The 19126-nt window shown below is 40.1% G+C and overlaps 1 protein-coding gene across 1 annotated transcript; it reads left to right on the forward strand.

Moving 5' to 3' along the window:
* The first annotated feature begins 258 nt into the window (after nucleotides 1-258).
* Nucleotides 259-19027, forward strand: LOC145494182 (steroid 17-alpha-hydroxylase/17,20 lyase-like). Its single transcript, XM_081473641.1, has 4 exons — nucleotides 259-641; nucleotides 12877-13034; nucleotides 13646-14682; nucleotides 18881-19027. Exons 1-4 carry the CDS (start codon nucleotides 445-447, stop codon nucleotides 19025-19027), a joined length of 1539 nt encoding a protein of 512 aa, XP_081329767.1. The 5' UTR covers nucleotides 259-444.
* Nucleotides 19028-19126: the final 99 nt, after the last annotated feature.

The raw sequence follows: 19126 nt of genomic DNA on the forward strand, positions 1-19126 counted from the left end.
TCCGAACTCAAATACGTTTTCCGATTAGAGGAGAACGTGTCACATGTCGTGGGTCAAAACTCACCAACTCCCTAGGGCGAACAAAACTCATTAACTCCCCACGAAAACAACAATTTGAACTTTCGACTCGCGCGTGATCAGGTCGTGCTCCTTGAAACCGCGCCAAGCCGGCGTCAAGCAAACGATTTCTTCGCATTTTTTTTTTTTTTTTTTTCAATTTCTGAGTTCTGAGATATAACAAAGCACTTAATGGCTGGTCCCGCGGGAAACAGTGAGTTGTGTTTCCCCTCGACCTCATTGAGCGTCTCGGGGAAACAAACTCACTGTTTCCCTTGGGGCCAGTTATTAAGAACTTATTATTCGGAGTGTCAATCATCGACATTGCCTTTCTTCTCTAGAGACGAGATCTGCATCGCGTGATCCATATATTTGCATATTTCGAAGATGGAGCTGCTGTTATCAGAATTTTTTACTCTTGGAAATATTTTCCTTGCCATCGTGTTCTTGCTGATTCTCAATCAACTGATTGAGCTGTATCAGTTCAGGAACATGCCGCCGGGACCACGCCTGACAAGTTTGCCTTTAATAGGAAATCTGTTGAGTTTTGAAACTGGAGAAAGCCTTCGCGAAGCCACAGCGAGGTTTGTTTACACAATTACCGTTAAGTTCCGATAGTAACGACCCTTCGAAAGTAGCGAGCCCCCGAAATTAACGTCAATTTTTTGTGGCCGCTAGTAAATCCCGAAAGTAGCGACACCCCGAAAGTGGCGCCCCCCGAAAGTAGCGACCTCCCGAAAGTAGCGACGCTCCCCCCCTCCCCCCGCGAAAGTAGCGAGACCAAGTTTTTTAAATTGTATACCCTATACCTTTAATTTGTCAATCAATAGTCAAAATTTAAATGTACAATAATATGTTTGTGCAGTGTCACAAATAATTTACGATAAGGTACTTTAATTTAAAACAAGGGGAAGCTTTATGCCCCCATTCGTCCTTGACATCAGTTCACCGATGTAGCGATGTAAGAACTAAACCGGTATAATTTCGTATTAACAACAGGGACGTTTCTTCAAATTGAAATTGAAAACTCTATATTGTTTTCGTCGATGAACATGATCGTGTTTCTTTCAATCAAATGACACTGACTCTGCGATACCGGTACGGGGTACAGACTAAAACGCAGCGGTGCGTCATGCAGTACAATCGAGGCAGTTTAGCTTTCCTCCTCTGAGTCAGTGAAGAACTCGATCTCCTCTATGTCGGCTGATTCACCCATGTTGTAGTTCGGTAAACCATCGATATTTATTTCACTGTCCCTACTACCGGAAATGGGTAGTGAAATTCCACATTTCACAAATAAACGGATAACTGTATCTTTCAGCCGGCGCGAGGTCTGTTGTCATGCCATACCCACCCATTTCGTGAAAAGCACATGCCGATCACCAGCAGTCACTTTTCCCGTCACAAAGCGCTCTGGATTTGGGGACAGGCATTCCGTGGCTAGTCTGTCAACACTTTTCTTAAATTCCGCATTAAAGGTAGCATCGAGTGGTTGAACCTTGATCGTTGCGCCCGGAGGTACAAGCCCCAATGTCGTCTGGCACTCTTGCGTCAGAATGGTCTTTACCTTCTCTGTTGTTTGAGCTCTATGCACATCATAGATAAGAAGTCTGTCGTGTGGTTGACCAAACATGTTTGGCTTCTTCTACATATTTCTAAGCCAGAAGACCATCATTTCGTCGTTGCACCACGCGTTCTCTTGGGACTTGACTACGACTCTTGGATCACACTGCCTCTTTTCTCTGTCTGGAATTCTTAACGATAAACAAGGGTTTGATGCAAGGCTTACCACCGGCAAATATGGTCAATTGCACGATACACTGTCTCTTATAGTGCAGATGACATGAAAAATAATTTGAGTTTATTTAAAAGGCATTTAAAAACAGAGAAGAATGGCGTTTTTCTTTTTGAAATATCTTTTTTCGTTTTAGAGATATTGACTTTTTTATAGTATGCAAATTTGATCAGTGATGACGTCATATTGTTTGCAACTAAAAAGTGGTAAAATACTGAATAACTGATATTTCTGGAAATATTGAAGCAGTGTTCTTGAAACTTGGCACCACAAATGTGCATCACAAAAGAAACAAAATGACACCCTTAGTGCTGTTGCCATGACAACAATTTTGCCGCTGGTGCTGCCTTAATAAACACTGAAATTCCCAGTTTTTGTCTTAAACCAAGAACCATCTACCCCACCCAATCTAATGATGGGATTTAAGACAATATGGGAACTATGTCTGTTCCAAGTAGGACCCTTTGTCTCACTTTAGAGGTTGCAAATGAGGATATTTGGTTTTTTGACAGAAAGAGAGTGGAGCCGAAAGAGTTGCTATGGCAACAGCCCTAAGGGTGTCATTTTGTTTCTTTTGTGATGCAAATTTGTGGTGCCAAGTTTCAAGAACACTGCTTCAATATTTCTAGAGATATTGTTTATTCAGTGTTCACGAAGTGTTTCAGACTGTTTCTGTGCAGCATTTGCCAGTCCGGGATCGTTATCAGATTTGATAACCTCGACCAAAACAAACCATTAACCAATCGCTGCACAAGTTTTCGTTCACGTGACATTATTTGGTAGCAACAGTGTATAATTCAATATGGCGGTCGACGGGGCGCTGCGATGAAAGGAGTTACTTTTTTGACAACATCACAATGCAATTTCATTTAATTAATTGTATGTTTGCTTCACAATAGGTTACTGAATTATGGAATAGAAACAGAGATGTATGGAAGAAAACGGTCTTTGTCCAAAAGCTACTGCGAAAAGTTTCATTTTCAGATCGACACCGTATAATATTTGTTCCGAGTAAAAACACACGAAGGTAGACAACAGTTATTCTGTTCACAAAAGCGTTGTTTATTGATACTAATATGATAGCTTCTATTTTCACTCAGTCTTCATTTTCTTGGTAGTTGGTGAAGCTGGCTGTTCAACAGTCTGTATAAAATATAAACGAAACACTAACAGTAAATACATCTTGAGTTCACAAATTGACACTGAACAAGTTGCTTCTATATTCCAAGCGGAGAGCTGTAACTGAATTTCGTTCAATTTGCATGAGCGAAGCGTGGTTAGGACCGAAACATCTCCTACTATGATTCATTACTATGAAATGGAAATAAAAGTATCGAAACAGTTCGCGACCCTCCCTCTGTCGACTCTCTGTCTAGATATACTGATGATAAAATAGCTTACCTCGATGGCCATATCCCATCCCTCGCCTAATTCCATTTCTGCGATTGCTAATTCAATCCCCTCTGCCGTGCTGTACATTTCGTTTCCATCTTCGTTGTGGGCTCGCCTGATATGGTTCTGGCACAACAACAAAAATATAGCAGGTATATTTACTTTAATTTGTGATACACCTCCGTTCAGTGGAATGGGTACATGCAGCACTTTATGTCGTGAGATGTGACAGTAAACTTGGAAGTCTTGGCATTTCCGGAAAAAAATTGTTTTAGTTGTAGATCAGTAGTCTATTGTTGTGCATTCGGTGATATGGAAAAAAGCTTTTAATGACCGATTCATATAAAAGAAACTATAATTCACGTAATATGTTTTCGTACCATAGTTCACTCGCTAAATCCAACAATAAGCTTCATTATATAACGACTGGTGTGCCAGAAAACTGACCTATTTTGGCCGGCATTTCCGGAAAATATTTCAGGACCGCGAGTTGTTAAAATTGACTCTAAAATATAGGCAACTTACCCTTTAATGTGATTGCCGATTTTCCGGCAGTCCGAAAGGTGTTTTAGTTCCCTGTTTAAGAAGTATTGCACCGGGCCTATCTGTCTTCCAGCAACTTCTCTCAAAGTGTAATTTTGCTTAGCGCTCTTGGATACCAGACTGTGGCACGTCTAGAAGTGTCTCGGGTATTTCTCTAATTTCTGGCAAAACACAATGAAGTGCGAACGGGTCTTTGTTTCCAATTTTCAGGAAGGACATGAAAAGGAGTTCCTTCTGGCCCCTTGATTTTGAACTCATGGTAACCCTTCAAAAGAAAATAAACGACTAATGTTAGATTCGCAAGTGGTTTCCCGACCACCTGGACTGCCGTACCATGAATCGAGCGACTCACTAAGAGCTATAATTTTTTCTGAAGGGGCTTAGATGATTTATGTAAGTTACTTACATTACTTAGTTGCTATTTTGATTATATGGGTACCAGCATCCGCCATCTCAATACCTAGGAACACATCAGTTACAGCTGTAAATATGGCCGCCGTTACGAACAACACATCGCAAATCAAAATACCCCCGCGCACTTTTTTCACAGATCGTGCACAACACTACAAACACGTTAAATCCCAAGAATATGGCGTGAAGATTAACGACATATTTTTTGTGATTTTCGCAAAAATCTCCAAGTAACTTAAATCTAATGACAAAATGAAAAACATACCTGGTTTGGACGCAAAATTGCAAGCGCTGTTTCACTTTACGAGTAGCATTTTACATCGTTTACGCTGGTCTTCAACCGCCATCTTCAAAACACCTGAGGCTCCCTCTTTTCTGGTAATTATCGAATAGAGTTATGGGTAAATTACTCGAGTATAATCGAACAAATAACGAGCAAAGCGAAGTGAATACGAAAATTCCCGGGTTTTGAAATGGCCGCCATGTTGTGACGTCACATGGTTATCAAATCTGATAACGATCCCGGACTGTTTGCTGGGCGCCGCAATCTGATATCACAGCGTGATTTAGCAATCAAACCAGTGGTTTGAAATTTTGAATTCCACTCCTGGATGCAGCTGCGCCATTAAAGTGCACCTAACACCAAAAAGGTTTTTTCGCTAAAACGAATCCACTTGTTATTCGAAGCATTTGGGCGAAAAAATTTTTTGAATATGGTTGAATCGTCGATTTTCTATGCCCTTTCAAAGTCGCGCTTAAAGTGCTGCAAGACCGCGTTTTAGGGAGTCTGGGTTGGCGGTTGCTGATGACGTCTACCCAGGAGCCAAACATAATGGCGCCTCCGTCAGCTCTCTTTATTTGCTCGAGAAAATGGCAAACAAAACTAATCGTTCCAATATATTTTGGAACTAAAACGGCCAAGTTTTGTTTCAGAATCATTTCTTTTTCGTCACTGGAGTGAGAGTTAAGTTTCGATTCGGAAGAATCCGAAATAAACTTCGATCGAGCACGTTCGACAACTGTGAACTCTCGCTTAGAGCTTTGTGAGCAATTTGCAATATTTCAAGCGACGACGGAGAAGACTTCTTTGCGGACGAACTGCTTGTATATTAGAAATGGAAAGCTAGATACGAAGTGGAGGAGCAGGCAAACGAAAAGCTGTAAAGAAAACTCAAGGACTGCTTTGGATGGTAATTTCGTCACCTAAACAGAAGATTCCCACGCGTGTTTATAGCCCGTTTACATTTGTCCTTAGCGAGAATGTATTCTGCCAAGGTATGGTTGTTCTGTTAAATCCAGTTTGTGTTTTACTTTCTGGATTGCTTCATGTTCATAAGAGCGACGTAAGTGTTGCAGTTTTCGAGACTTGATGACCTCCAAAATACTGGCTTCGATCGATTGAAAATCGTAGAACTGTTTTAGACCTGTAGTTTTGAGGCTGCGGGAAGAAAGGCGGAAGGAAACATTTCATACAATTACCGATTTCACATTGTCACGCGTTTTAATTCGTAACTCCAAATAGCCAATGTAACTTTTTCTCAAAGTTTGCAGTGAAATTCGTCGGACAAGCGAAAATGATGTGTCTCCTGAGCGGTCCGCAGATAATGTTACGCGGTCATATTTTCGACGCTATTGTACAGATTACGAATACGAACTATTGCACAGAATGTTTGTCGCACTGCTGATTTCCAAGCCTTCGAAAAACTCTGTGAGTCTAACAGTTTTATTATCGTGTAATTCTTAAGGATTAATCTTCGACTTTTATCTAAATCGAAAGAGGAATAAGTGTTGGGTGGCAGCGTACCGTTGCGACCTATATTTACCTATCATGATCAGTACATCGGTCGTAACGCTTCTTGATTGATCGCACAACTTTGCCGGCTATGTTATAAATACTGCGGGACTGGAAGATATAGGTTGTCGGTAGTACTTCTACGAATTGCTGGTTGGCTTTAAGCAGAAAATTTTGAAAATAGCGTTTGAAAGTCTGCGGAACAAATTAAAGGGAGAGTTCTTCAATGGTTCTCACGGACTCAGTTCGCTTGTTTCGGTTCGACAAAATCAACCACCGTTTACGTCTTTATTGTAGCATTGACCGCTCATCGCCAGTAAGTTGTACAGTATATCTTTCTTTATATCTGGGATATTGCTACAACAGCCGATAGCACTTCTGGAAGGCGTTTCTGAGCACTTTTTGAATGTTTACTGCACCATCCTGAAGGAAATGCGAGGACGTGAGATATTCAACCTTCCTGGGTAAACGTCACAACAGCCGCTGGACCCATCCTCCTCAAACTCGGTCGTGAAACAAAATGGCGGTGTTTTAGAGCTATTTTCGAAATTTCGTCGGGGCACAGAAAATCGAGGATTTAACCGACACCAAATTTTTTTTCGCAGAAGTATTTCAAATAGCAAATTCGTTTTAGCGAAAAAAAAAAAAAAAAAATGGGGGTTAGGTGCACTTTAACTGTTTGCATCGACTTCGAAACCACCATTCCTTAACCTTGACACCTTTCCCAGGTAGTTCCTGGAATTCCTCAAATAATTTCTTCTCCACGTCCGGAAAAGCTGTATGCCGACCAGCTCCTGCCCTTTTCGCTTTGCACTTTAAATTTCTAAGTTTATGTTCTTGGTTGATCCATGGATTGTGTGTGCTAGCTTTGACTTCGAAGTTACAGCGAGCTTTAAACTCTCTAGCGGCCTTTGCCTTGTTTTTGTATTTCTTGTAGAGATCTATGAACTCGAACTTTTGTTCCCTTGTCCACTGCTTTCTCTTGTCAGGGACCTTGATATCAGTGCCTTTGCTGCTACTGTTTGTCTTTGTCTTAAGGGCTTCGGAGACTACGCCGGTTGAACTTTGCTCATTTTCTGTTTCAAACTGATCTGGCCTGGTTTCGTGGGAAGCCTCCATATCCTCTAACACTGATTCATCATTGGTATCACCACGATAGCCGGCAATGGCAGTATCGTTGCATTTGTTACAAATTCCAACCTTACTCATGGGCTTAAATTCTGGCTCATCTTCAGCATGAGTTCTGAATTTCGGGAGCACACAAGACACAAACGGTTAGTCTACGGTTGTCTCACATCGTATACATTAATATTTTGTAATGGTTTCCGAGAATATTTGCACAATTTGCCTCGAAAATTTTCACACAGAATATGGAAAGTGTGTCGTCACAGTACCGCTGTTTTCTGAAACTTCGAACAAAGAGTTTTCTAATGTTTTGTGTAAAAAACCTGTCATTCTCATGGAATTATTTCTCGAGTTGAGAATTGTTGTGATTCAAGATAGTGAAGACGGCAAAAGGTCTGTCTACAAAAAATGCGCTAGGAAAATAATGAGTTGCTACAGAATGTTTACGGAGTTACGGGAGACATTGGCGGGTGGTAGGGCCCTCGACGAGGCGAAGGAAAGCGCTCCACGAACTCCTTCGAGAGCCAGTCCTAGAGGTTGAATTCCTGTTCGAGGCCAGCGATCCCCAACTGGAGTGACTTCAAAGGCGAAGCGGCCAAAAAAAGAGCACTTGTGAAAATGAAGATGAAGGGGCTCAGCGAGGACCTTCAACAAAAAGAGTTCCTTATCAAGAAAACCGGCTCAACATTGATAACAGTAGGCATTGTTATAAGACCTAAAATTGGTCTTATATGGTCATTTTGAACAATGGCGGTATAAGCTTCTAAATGCCCGCGGGAGTTTTTGAAATTTCCGATTACCATACGAGCGCGAAATTTAAACGATCGGAAAGACTGAATGGAAGACAAATTCTCCCGAGGGGAGATGGTATTGGTAAAATCCTGTCGGTGCAAATAGTTGCGGTGGGGTGGCTGGTAGGGTGGCAGTTGTACACATGTATTTAAAAGTGAAAGTAAAATCTGCCGACAAGTAAGGCATCGTTTTGCTTTAAAATTGCTCTAACCTGGTAAACTCACCATGCGTGGGAGTGAAAGTGAAGTTCGCATTTGGCTAGATTGCGAACAGGCTCTCTTATGCTCCAAAACCCATAAGATCAGTGTAGGATGAACGCGAAAATAGCGAGCGCGATAATCGAGCGGCAAAGCTGCTCGCTTCGCGCTCCCGCTGTTTCCGCGTTCGACCCACGGATTGAAAAGCAGGAGGAGAGACTGCTCTCAGTCGAGCATTCGGCCACAGATTAATAGCTCTTAACAGCGCTTCGAAGCTCGCGCATCTTTCCTCGCCGACCGATTGATGTCCACAGCGATTTCCAGCGGAAAGAAATCAGGGAACAAATAATTAAAATTACAGACGCGATGTTTTGGGTAGCGTTTCTCCGCTCTTAAGTAATTTCCGCTTTACTCTCAACGTATTTTTTGTGAATCACGACCCCACCGTTCTAGATTTGTTTACTAAAATTGAGTTCATTCAAATGCCGCGCTTCATTCATCAGGTTAAGTGTTCTTTTATTAGCGTGCATGAAAAGCATTATCCCCGCCCTCTCCCACTATTTCCTCCCACTGGCTAACGCTTTTGTAAAATCATTAATCAATCTCCTTCAAGAAATTTTAGTCTTACTCAAATACTTACGATATATATTCCCCGTTTAACCCTGAGTAAAATTTTTAAGTTAAACTTGAACATAAATTATCAGAATTCGGTTGCAACGGTCAATTGCTTTGGAAGAGATTTATTCACGAGAAGTATCTATTATCAGTCTATGAATAGAAAAAAGTCACACCTCTGTCGCGTGCAACGTGTTTCAGTGATTGAAATCGAAGAAAAACGCACGCGCTCTTTGACCAAGGATGTATATTTAACATCAGTTTTTTTCAGACAAATTCACGAGTAAAACTTTTTTATTCGTTAATGGTTACAACTCTTCGATACCTTATTTCATTTCCAGACTGATAGTTGTTCTACAGAAAAGATCACACCTTCGTTTGCTGCGAGCTGGATTGAAAACAACGGCGCTCTTTCACAACTAAAAAGTCACACCTCGTTTATAAAGTGCCGCGCGCTCGACTGAAAACAGTTGAGTCAAAATCTGGACGCTCTGCGAACACTCAAAAAATTGAAAACGAATAACTTCCATGACGATTGCCAGGTTTTAGAGAAAGATTTATACGCGCAAAAACAGAATTTCAGTCACGCATTCTTCACTCTAACCACCGCGCGGTCGACTTAATAAAAAGCAGAAAAGTTATAACGCCGCACGAATGACAGACAAAGAATGTTTTCAGCAGCATACCTATTAAAAGGAGTCGGAATTAGAATAAAAAGGGATTTAAACCGGGGGTTGTATTTAGAGAGACGTGGTCCGAATGCGACACATGTGGATAATTAGTTTTTGAATTGTGATCACCTCGATGTGCACAGCGGCGGTCAATTTGCCTTGGGGTACACCGGTGAGAATTGACTTTACGAGAGAAAAAATTATGCTGCCCACCCCCAAGTGCAGCTTAATTGTTCTGCCGAAAGTTTTCCGAACAACGGCGACGATTTTGGTTTGGCTTCGGACGAAGTCCCTCAGGGTTACCAAGAACAACAGGCTATTCAGTTTTGCTGAACGTGTGATGTTGAGCCGGAACAATAGACCATTTCTTGATACGCGGTTTTCTGACCAATACCCTGAGCTCGACGGTGAAATAACAAGCCTGGTGAATATCCCGACAGAAAAGAATTTACCACCAATCGAAATGCTTTTACTTCCGGTAGTGTGACGTCATGTTGCATTGTGTATTATCCAATCAGCGTAACATCCAGATTTTGGATGTTGGACATAAGCCAAGTAAAACGTTTGTGTCAGGCCTTTCTCTGCAATTTCCCCTACCCCTACCCTCTTGCTAAGAAAGGCCTGATACTCAGATTATGAAGATGAAAAACACCAACGGCGGCGAACAAGATACGACTACATTTGGACACGTGCCTGATAGTCTAGCGGAGGTCCTGTACAAGCCTTTACTGGAAAAGGAAATCAAGATGACTTGCCGTGCATCTGGCCAGAGCAGGAGTGCGCCTGATGGTGTATGGGTTCAAAGAGGAGGCATCGTAATTCCTTGCGTTTATGAAATTGGCGTCAAGAAAACACTTAGAAGTCTAAGGAAAGAACTGAGAGACAAACTAATACAACTCGTCCCGACCACTGACAACACAATCTAGGAAGACATCCGGAGCCCACCCATGTCGTAGTTAAAACATGAAACTGGTTAGACGAATTTTGTCTCATTTGTTTATTAGTGTTGATATTGATTTATTTTATTATTGCTGTATTTATCATGGTTACCTTCTTTTATGAAACACAATCTATACATATGGAATGCAAATAAAATGTTGTTCTTTTTTGAATTTTATGTTGTTCATTTTAATTTCGGAAAAAAGCTCGCGCCAGCTCTATTTGTAAACGATTTTTGTTCCCCGAAAGTAACGACCCCCGAAAGTAGCGACCCCCAAAGGCTGCTAATATCGAAAGTAACGAGGGTCGCTACTATCGGAACTTTACGGTAGCTATTAGTTCTGCGTGTGATTTACGTTCTTTATGATTATTACTACTAATTTCGCTAGCCAGTTTATTGAGGTGGTTTAACGGTTCACCGAACAACTTGCAACGACGAAATTGAACTCCGTGTAAAGGTCATGTTACATCAAAAGATTTTTAACGCAAAATTGGAAATTTGGGTAGCAACTGCAACATCGCCCCGAGCTCCATGTCGCATCATATGGATTCGTAACGTAATATTGTTGCGTTAAAAATCGGGTCGTGTAACAGTGATAACATTGATGAAAAGCCTTTATTAAATGGCTTGTTTCTCATAATTAACGCGTATGCATTAAGTGTACTAGTAACTGATAACTATCAATGCAAGAGTTTGTGTTGAATTTTCAATCCGACCAAGCTAGGTATCTGGTCAGGATATCGAGTATGAATTTCTAGTCAGGATCTCAAGTCAGGATTTTTCGAGTTGCTGGTCCTTCGTAATCGTTTCGTTTTAAGCACGTGAAGCCGTTATAAATTTTGAATTATTTGTAGGGTTCGTATGGTGACCCATGCTTCCTTTGAACTCCACTCACTTTAAACATAAATGATTTTAGTCCGGTTCTATTCTCTGCTATTAGTATTATGATTGATTGATTAATTGATTGATTGATTTCGGACTCTTCCTCACTCACTGAAATCAAAGTTGAAGTGATTGAATAAAATGTTGTGATGAGTGAACTCGATTTACTCACCAAGTGATTTACTATAATGGCAATGGGTCCTTTCGTGGATCGTTCTGACGGTCCACAGTTAGGCCCTCGGTGGTTGGGGACGCGGAAATAAAAGAGGGCGAGCGAGAGAAAAAACGAGGGAGGACTAAGTCCTTTCTTGTTTTTCTCGGTCGCCCTCTTTTTTCGCTCCTCCCCAACTACCGAGAGCCTGCACCAGGTTAGTCCATAGTGTATTTTGGAATCTTCAAGCTCACACGGGTCGGTGATCGACCACAGGCTCCTTAGGTTTATTGTTTGTAAAGCTCACGATGGCCTAAGTCGTAAGTAAGAGTTCCAGTTTCTGTGATGAAATTATAATGCTATGTAACGTGCAAATATAGAACGTTGGATTTTGAGATCTATTACAGCATTTCAAACTCTTTTCTCTGCAAATCTTTCCCCAAAGTCATAGTTGTTCTTTCACGGCACACGTAGGTAGATCCTCGGGGCTCCACCTTCACTCAACTCTGTGGCAACCTAGGTCTTCCCCGAGGTGATAGCTGATAAATATATATTTTTAAATACTGTTGTCCTCACTAAATTAGTATATATTACTTGAGTAAGTGGCCTGGAAACTGCCACTCGTTTGTAGTTCATTTTCGAAGTTCCAAGGCTTATAACCACTTTCAGTTTTAATTTTAAAATACACTAGCATGAAAAATATATATATAGTTTTGCCCTAGGAAAGTAAAGCAGGAACACAGCTAACCGCAAGCAAGTCGGAGTGAAAGGCAATCGATGCCCTGATGGAAATCTATGGTCGATTTCCGCCGCTCTCACGAGTCTGTTGTAGGTTCTTCTCAAGAACAGAAGCTTGCTATCGATTCAAGTGGAATTCCTGACTCAACATCCTAGAAATCCATTCCAATTGGAGCTTTTTGCTTCTTGCTATACTATCTATCCCGTGTTTCAATGAAATATCACCATACGACAGTTTTTTTTGTTGTTGTTGTTTAATTTTTTTAGCGAAGACCCTGGCGGCCCGAGCTCCAGCTGTGATGATCATCTCGCGTAAAAGCGATTCCAGCGAAATAATAATTGCTTCTACGGGAGCCTTTTCCAACGGTTTTAGGAAGTAAAAATGCTGGCTATACGTTCTTGACAGAATAATTCATTTTACTTCCACGCTGTTCTGCTTGTTGTCTGCTCGCTAACGTTCCATTATCAACCTGTAATTCTAGGTCATACGGATCGTAAGAAGCCGCGAAGACATTAACCACGACACTAGTAACCCAGCCTCCTTTGCAAACTGAGCCTTACCAGCCCACAACTTATCGGTCAAATGGTGTCAATTTTCTATCTAGACCCTGCACTTTTTTTTTTTTTTGAGATTTGATATCTAAATTTGCCGTCTCACCTATATAAGATTTACATGTACACGTAAAACTGAGCTGCCCCACACGCGATTAACTTTCAGGAACAATCCATGGCAACGTATTATGTGACTTTTTTTCGTTTCTGTTCTATTACAAAGCGTGAGAAAGAAGTATGGCACAGTGTATTCGTTGAAAGTTGGCAGTTTTAAACTTGTAGTCGCTGAAGATGCTGATTCTGTGAGGGAAGTACTAGTTAAGAGGTCTGCTGATTATGCTGGACGGCCTCCGTTCCACCGCTACCACATAACCTCATTTGGTATGTTTTGTGAACAGCCGAAGAAATATAAAGCACTTGCATTAAAAGGAAAAGGTGCAATTGCTGGTTAACGGTTCAGGGTGCGCTTCTTTGAGAAAATCCACGATTGGATTCTTAAATCCAAAACGGATTTTGCATTTCTTACCTAAACAGATTAATCCAAGATCACTCGGATCATGGCGCATCAAAGAAACCGAATAATCCACTTTGGGCAGGGATTCTTCGGTTCCTTTGATGCACCATGATTCGAGTGATCTTGGATTAATCTGTTTAGGAAAGAAACGTAAAGTCGGTTTTTAGATTTAAGAATCCAAACTTAGATTTTCCCAAAGAAACACGCCCTCAATTATCACAGCGCATCTCTGAGGTTCTCAATCATGTTGTCTACAATTGCAAACACAACTGTTCCTCGTGAGAGCACCGCCTTTGAAATGTTACAGAGGTTGCAGTAATTGCGTTAACAAATAAAGAAGAAGAATAAGCTAGAATAAGAAAAAGCGAAGAAGTGCGTGTCATATTTAAGTTTGCAAATATTGGCTTAGGTTCAAATCATTGACTATGTTTAAATTATATGCTCGCGTCTTTTTTTATTCTTTCTTTCACCATTTTAGGCGGAAAAAGTATCGCTTTTGGGAACTATGGTCCCGACTGGAGATTTCATCGTAAGCTGTTAATAGCAGCTGTTCGCAAGTATATTTCTGATCAGCAGCTGGTGGAAGAGAGAATCTCGGAGCAGGCAAGAAGGCTGATGCAATATTTTGAAGCCCAACAGGGAAATGACTTTGATCCTTCACAGATTCTTATGGAAAGCGTTGCAAACGTGATTTGTCGAGTCACATTTGGAAAGCACTTCGATTCTTCCCATCCAGACTTGCAGGAACTCTTGCAGCTAATTAATCAAAGTTTTACCGACACTGAAATGAATGCTCAAGAATATATTTTGGACTTTTTTCCAATAGCAAAGTACTTTCCATTTCAATGTTATCAATTACAAAAGAACATAGCTGACCGTGTTTGTGAAATTCTTCGGCAACAGTTAAATATACAGAGGGAGGAGTTCGACCCTACAGCGGACATTGAAAACCTCACTGGAAGTCTTTTGAAAGAGAGGGTTGCTGCTGAAAATGAGGTTGATGAAGAAGATCTGGACAAGACATCTCTGTTGTCAGATGACTACATCATCAACACTATAAAGGACATGTTTGCGGCTGGTTATGAGACCACCAGTACCACCCTGCGTTGGACCATTGCATACCTGGTTCATCATCCCCAATGGCAAACAGAGATACAGAACCAGTTAGATGAAGTAGTCGGAAGGGACCGAATGCCGGGGCTGGATCATCGTTCGCATCTACCGCTCGTTCAAGCCACCATCATGGAAACGCTACGACTTGGAAATGTGACTGAAGCAGCTCTTCATCATTACACTTTGAAAGACACCTCGCTGGCAGGATACCGTGTTCCGAAGGATACAGTAGTGCTGGTCAATTTGATGAACGTTCATCTAGATCCAAACTGCTGGGAAAATCCCAACTCGTTCAACCCTCGCCGCCATATTGATGCTGATGGCCAGCTCGTCGCCAACTCTAGTAACTTTCTGCCTTTCTCAGCAGGACGCCGAGTTTGCGCTGGTGAAGCACTAGCAAAGGTGAGACTGGAAAGTCATATTTTTGTTAATTTAACTAGGAGGCGGAGCAAGGAGCCTGAACAGTTCTGATAGCTCATTGCTAGCACCAAACTACGGAACTCTTACATAATTTGACTGGCTTGGGATTGCTAACCTCCAACCCCTCATTCAGATTGTGTTGCATCAAAGGAACTAATAAATTCATTACCAGAGTTCGTCGGGTACCTTGAAGCCAATTTCCGCATTCTTTCGACCGTCTCCGCCACGCTCCGTAATTTTTCCGCTCCAGACCTCGTGTCAGTTAACAAGTATTTCATTTTTTTTTTTAATAGCAACCAAGAAACAAATAAGACGTCGCATCTTTTATCTGCCCTATAGTTAGAGTGGAGGGCTCCCTGTCCCTAACCCGTTCACAAATCATGATTATGAGTAAGTCACTGTGGAACACTCCCTACAGAATAATTAAAGCCAAAATTGAGAAATGCTGGCCCTACTAATGTATCAGCTTCTTTATTTCTCTGATACAGCGGACTTGCACACGGCGATGAAATTAAGCAATGCTTTCAGCAATTTTTTGAGATTTACTGATGTTTTTGCTGTATTTTACAATAACTTTCACTATTAGTTACTTGTGATAATAAGAGAAGATCAACGTAAGAGAGTGAATTAATCCCCCTTATTATATGGCTTGCTCCGTGAGTGGGCAAGATGAATCAAATCCTGCGCTGTTGTTGGCTACCCGAGCGGGCAAGATGGAACTATCTTGCCCGCTCAGGACTACCCACCGTGTCCCGCAAGGAAAATTTCCCCGAGAGCCATATAATAAATCCATTATTGACCAAGTTTGCTCGGTCAAGATGGCTGGATATTAGCCTCGTTCTTTTTTTGCGACTTTATGGACCTCGACTCCGTCTCGGTCCATAAACTCGCAAAAACGAACTTGACCAACCTCCAGCCATCTTAACCTCACACTTGGTCAATAACCCATATATATATATATATATATATATATATATATATATATATATATATATATATATATATATATAGTATATATATATTCTTTTTTATATATATTTATATATTTATATATTCTTTATATATATATTTTATATATTTATATATTTTATATATATACTTTATATATTCTTTATATATATTTATATATTTTATATATATATAGTATATATATTCTTTTTTATATATATTTATATATTTATATATTCTTTATATATATATATTATATATTTATATATTTTATATATATACTTTATATATTCTTTATATATATTTATATATTTTATATATATATATATATAACGTTTGATAAAGCAAGGACGGACAACTTCTGACGGTAAAAAAGTTAAAAAGTTAAAAATTTAATAGAAAAACGTTTCGGTCTTAGACCTTCATCAGTTACAAGAGAAAAAGGACGAAAACTAAGTTTAAATACGGTTATAGTGTGGGAGATTACGTAACGAAATGATAAATACAATATTGTGCTATTAATACATCGTGATTAATACAATACAGGAAGAAAATGCAAAACGAGAAATACAATGCTGTACTATAAATTGCGTCATACAGGGTGATAATTAATAGACCAAACGAAAAGAATACAATACTGTGCATAAATTACATTATAGAGCGTGATAATTGCAGAACTAGGTTAAATTCAACCTAAAAACTAAAAGAGTTAAAATAGATAAAACGGACTCTTGCAATGCGGTAAATATAAAAGAAGAAACCTACGTTTACGCTGGACAAGGTTAATAACAAAATCCCAAATCGAGGCCTTTGGAGCATTAAAGGGTTGACAAACAACAAAATCCCTGGAGGGGTCCTTAAACAATAAGCTGTAATAAGATCCCAGGCAGGGCCTTTGAGCATACCTAACACCCAAAAAGCTGACAAAATCCAAGGAAGGGCCTTTGAACTGCCTTATGGCGCGAACGCATATTTACACAAGAGAAAGTTAATTATAACAAATTCTGTTTTTGGAGTGAAATTCTTTTCTTTTATTTAAGCCATGGGGAGCCAAAGAGAACAGTTGAGCACTCCAATAAGCCTCTTTCGTAATTAAAAACCTATCGATCTCGTCTAATTCTAAAAACTTGATCTATTTAGTTTCCTGCAAGAAATGTCGTTTACAGTACATAGGATCAACTACCACCGATTTTCGGGTTAGGTTTCGTAACCACAAGTCTGCTATGCTCACAAACAAAACCACTTGTGAGGTAGCAGTACATTTCAATAAAATTCCACACTCCTTGGATGATTTTGAATTCCAATGCATTGATCAGGTGCAGGCCCCTAATGACTCAGACGAGATCGATAGGTTTTTAATTACGAAAGAGGCTTATTGGAGTGCTCAACTGTTCTCTTTGGCTCCCCATGGCTTAAATAAAAGAAAAGAATTTCACTCCAAAAACAGAATTTGTTATAATTAACTTTCTCTTGTGTAAATCTGCGTTCGCGCCATAAGGCAGTTCAAAGGCCCTTCCTTGGATTTTGTCAGCTTTTTGGGTGTTAGGTATGCTCAAAGGCCCTGCCTGGGATCTTATTACAGCTTATTGTTTAAGGGCCCCTCCAGGGATTTTGTTGTTTGTCAACCCTTTAATGCTCCAAAGGCCTCGATTTGGGATTTTGTTATTAACCTTGTCCAGCGTAAACGTAGGTTTCTTCTTTTATATTTACCGCATTGCAAGAGTCCGTTTTATCTATTTTAACTCTTTTAGTTTTTAGGTTGAATTTAACCTAGTTCTGCAATTATCACGTTCTATAATGTAATTTATGCACAGTATTGTATTCTTTTCGTTTGGTCTATTAATTATCACCCTGTATGACGCAATTTATAGTACAGCATTGTATTTCTCGTTTTGCATTTTCTTCCTGTATTGTATTAATCACGATGTATTAATAGCACAATATTGTATTTTTCATTTCGTTACGTAATCTCCCACACTATAACCGTATTTAAACTTAGTTTTCGTCCTTTTTCTCTTGTAACTGATGAAGGTCTAAGACCGAAACGTTTTTCTATTAAATTTTTAAATTTTTAACTTTTTTACCGTCAGAAGTTGTCCGTCCTTGCTTTATCAAACGTTTTTAAATTCATTTTTGCGGTGAGGCTTGGACTGTGAATCTTCATTGATCCTCCTGACGCAGTGGCATTCTTTGTTGGCTTGAGGCATTTTATAACTTTATATATATATATATAGGTCCTATACCCAAGGTAATCCCTGTGAAGTGTTTTAGGCATGGTACCCGGTTCTTCCTCGGATGCTACTTACCCGACCGTTATTGGGATGTTTTCGTGGAAGATATGTGTATGTCCTGTTTACAAAGTGAACGAAAACGAATGCTATCTTTAATATTTCAACCCTCGGACGTACAAGGTAGCTCATTAGCTCATATCCCAGCGTGGTTCAAGGGGGTCGGGATGGGGTGGATCTAGCTCCTCTCTGGTTTTTCGTTTTGTTAGGACAGCGAAATTAATTTACATTGATTAGATAGCCCTGAGCTTGCTCCACAAGATGATACCATTTTTCTTGGTTATGACGTAAAATGACGTCACTTGACCCGCCATGTTGGATCCGTCGTGTTGGATTTCATATTTTTCTTAAGAAGTCAAGAAATAACGGAAATTAACACAAAATCAAGTCAGAATAATTATAAAATGTACAAATTCATGAATTTCTGCAATTTGATGAAGAAAACTGGAAAAAAACATCGGAATTATCTCAAAAAAGTTGATTTTTGGCCAGAACTACTTGAAATTTGATGGTTGCCATGGCAACCTCAAAAATGATGGAGACACAATTAAGTTATCAAAATTTCTGCGGAGAATGAAGGAACAGCTGCTGAAAGTTTCAGCCCCTTAGAGTAAATGGTCTTTTGAAAAATTTCAAAAACTTTAGGATCAGCATTTCATGTCGATAAACAGCTTATGTTGTTGTTTAAGCGCCCCTCCGTCTTCTCCTAAATTTGAAATAAGCACCCCGGGCGCTAATTCGAGGATTCACGGTACCTTAGCACAAGTCCTATGTGGCGGATTCATTCTCTTACCTTGATCTTGCCTTGGTTGTACAGATGATTACTGTGCCAAATCGAAATATGTTATTCTTAAGATACAAAAAGAGGTTTGATGTGTTTTCTGGCAGGGTATATTTCATTTTTGTTTGTTCAGACATTTTATTTCGTCCTTGTACATGTGTAGGTGGAGCTGTTCCTTTTCCTGTCCTGGATGCTGCACAAGTTTACATTTTTACCGTCGAAGGAAGGCAGCCTTCCGGATCTAAAAGGAGTCGATGGTTTTACTAGGTCTCCAGCTTCTTACCAGATTAGAGTTGAAAAACGAAATTAAACTAGATGAAGGGTGGATAGCATTTTTACAATCCGAACCTCTTCGTTTAGAACGTAGTAGTCTAACGCCTTATCAAGAACTTAATATCAAAGCCTACCA

Source organism: Orbicella franksi, chromosome 8 (genome assembly GCF_964199315.1).
Source record: "Orbicella franksi chromosome 8, jaOrbFran1.1, whole genome shotgun sequence".
Classification (NCBI taxonomy): domain Eukaryota; kingdom Metazoa; phylum Cnidaria; class Anthozoa; order Scleractinia; family Merulinidae; genus Orbicella; species Orbicella franksi.

What these genes read in the sequence shown, in the direction of transcription:
- LOC145494182 (XM_081473641.1), top strand. Translation starts at nt 445, where the DNA reads ATGGAGCTGCTGTTATCAGAATTTTTTACTCTTGGAAATATTTTCCTT. An exon ending in CTTCGCGAAGCCACAGCGAG is followed by an intron (nt 642 to 12,876) that starts GTTTGTTTACAC and finishes TCTATTACAAAG; the next exon opens with CGTGAGAAAGAAGTATGGCA. An exon ending in CTGGTGAAGCACTAGCAAAG is followed by an intron (nt 14,683 to 18,880) that starts GTGAGACTGGAA and finishes GTACATGTGTAG; the next exon opens with GTGGAGCTGTTCCTTTTCCT.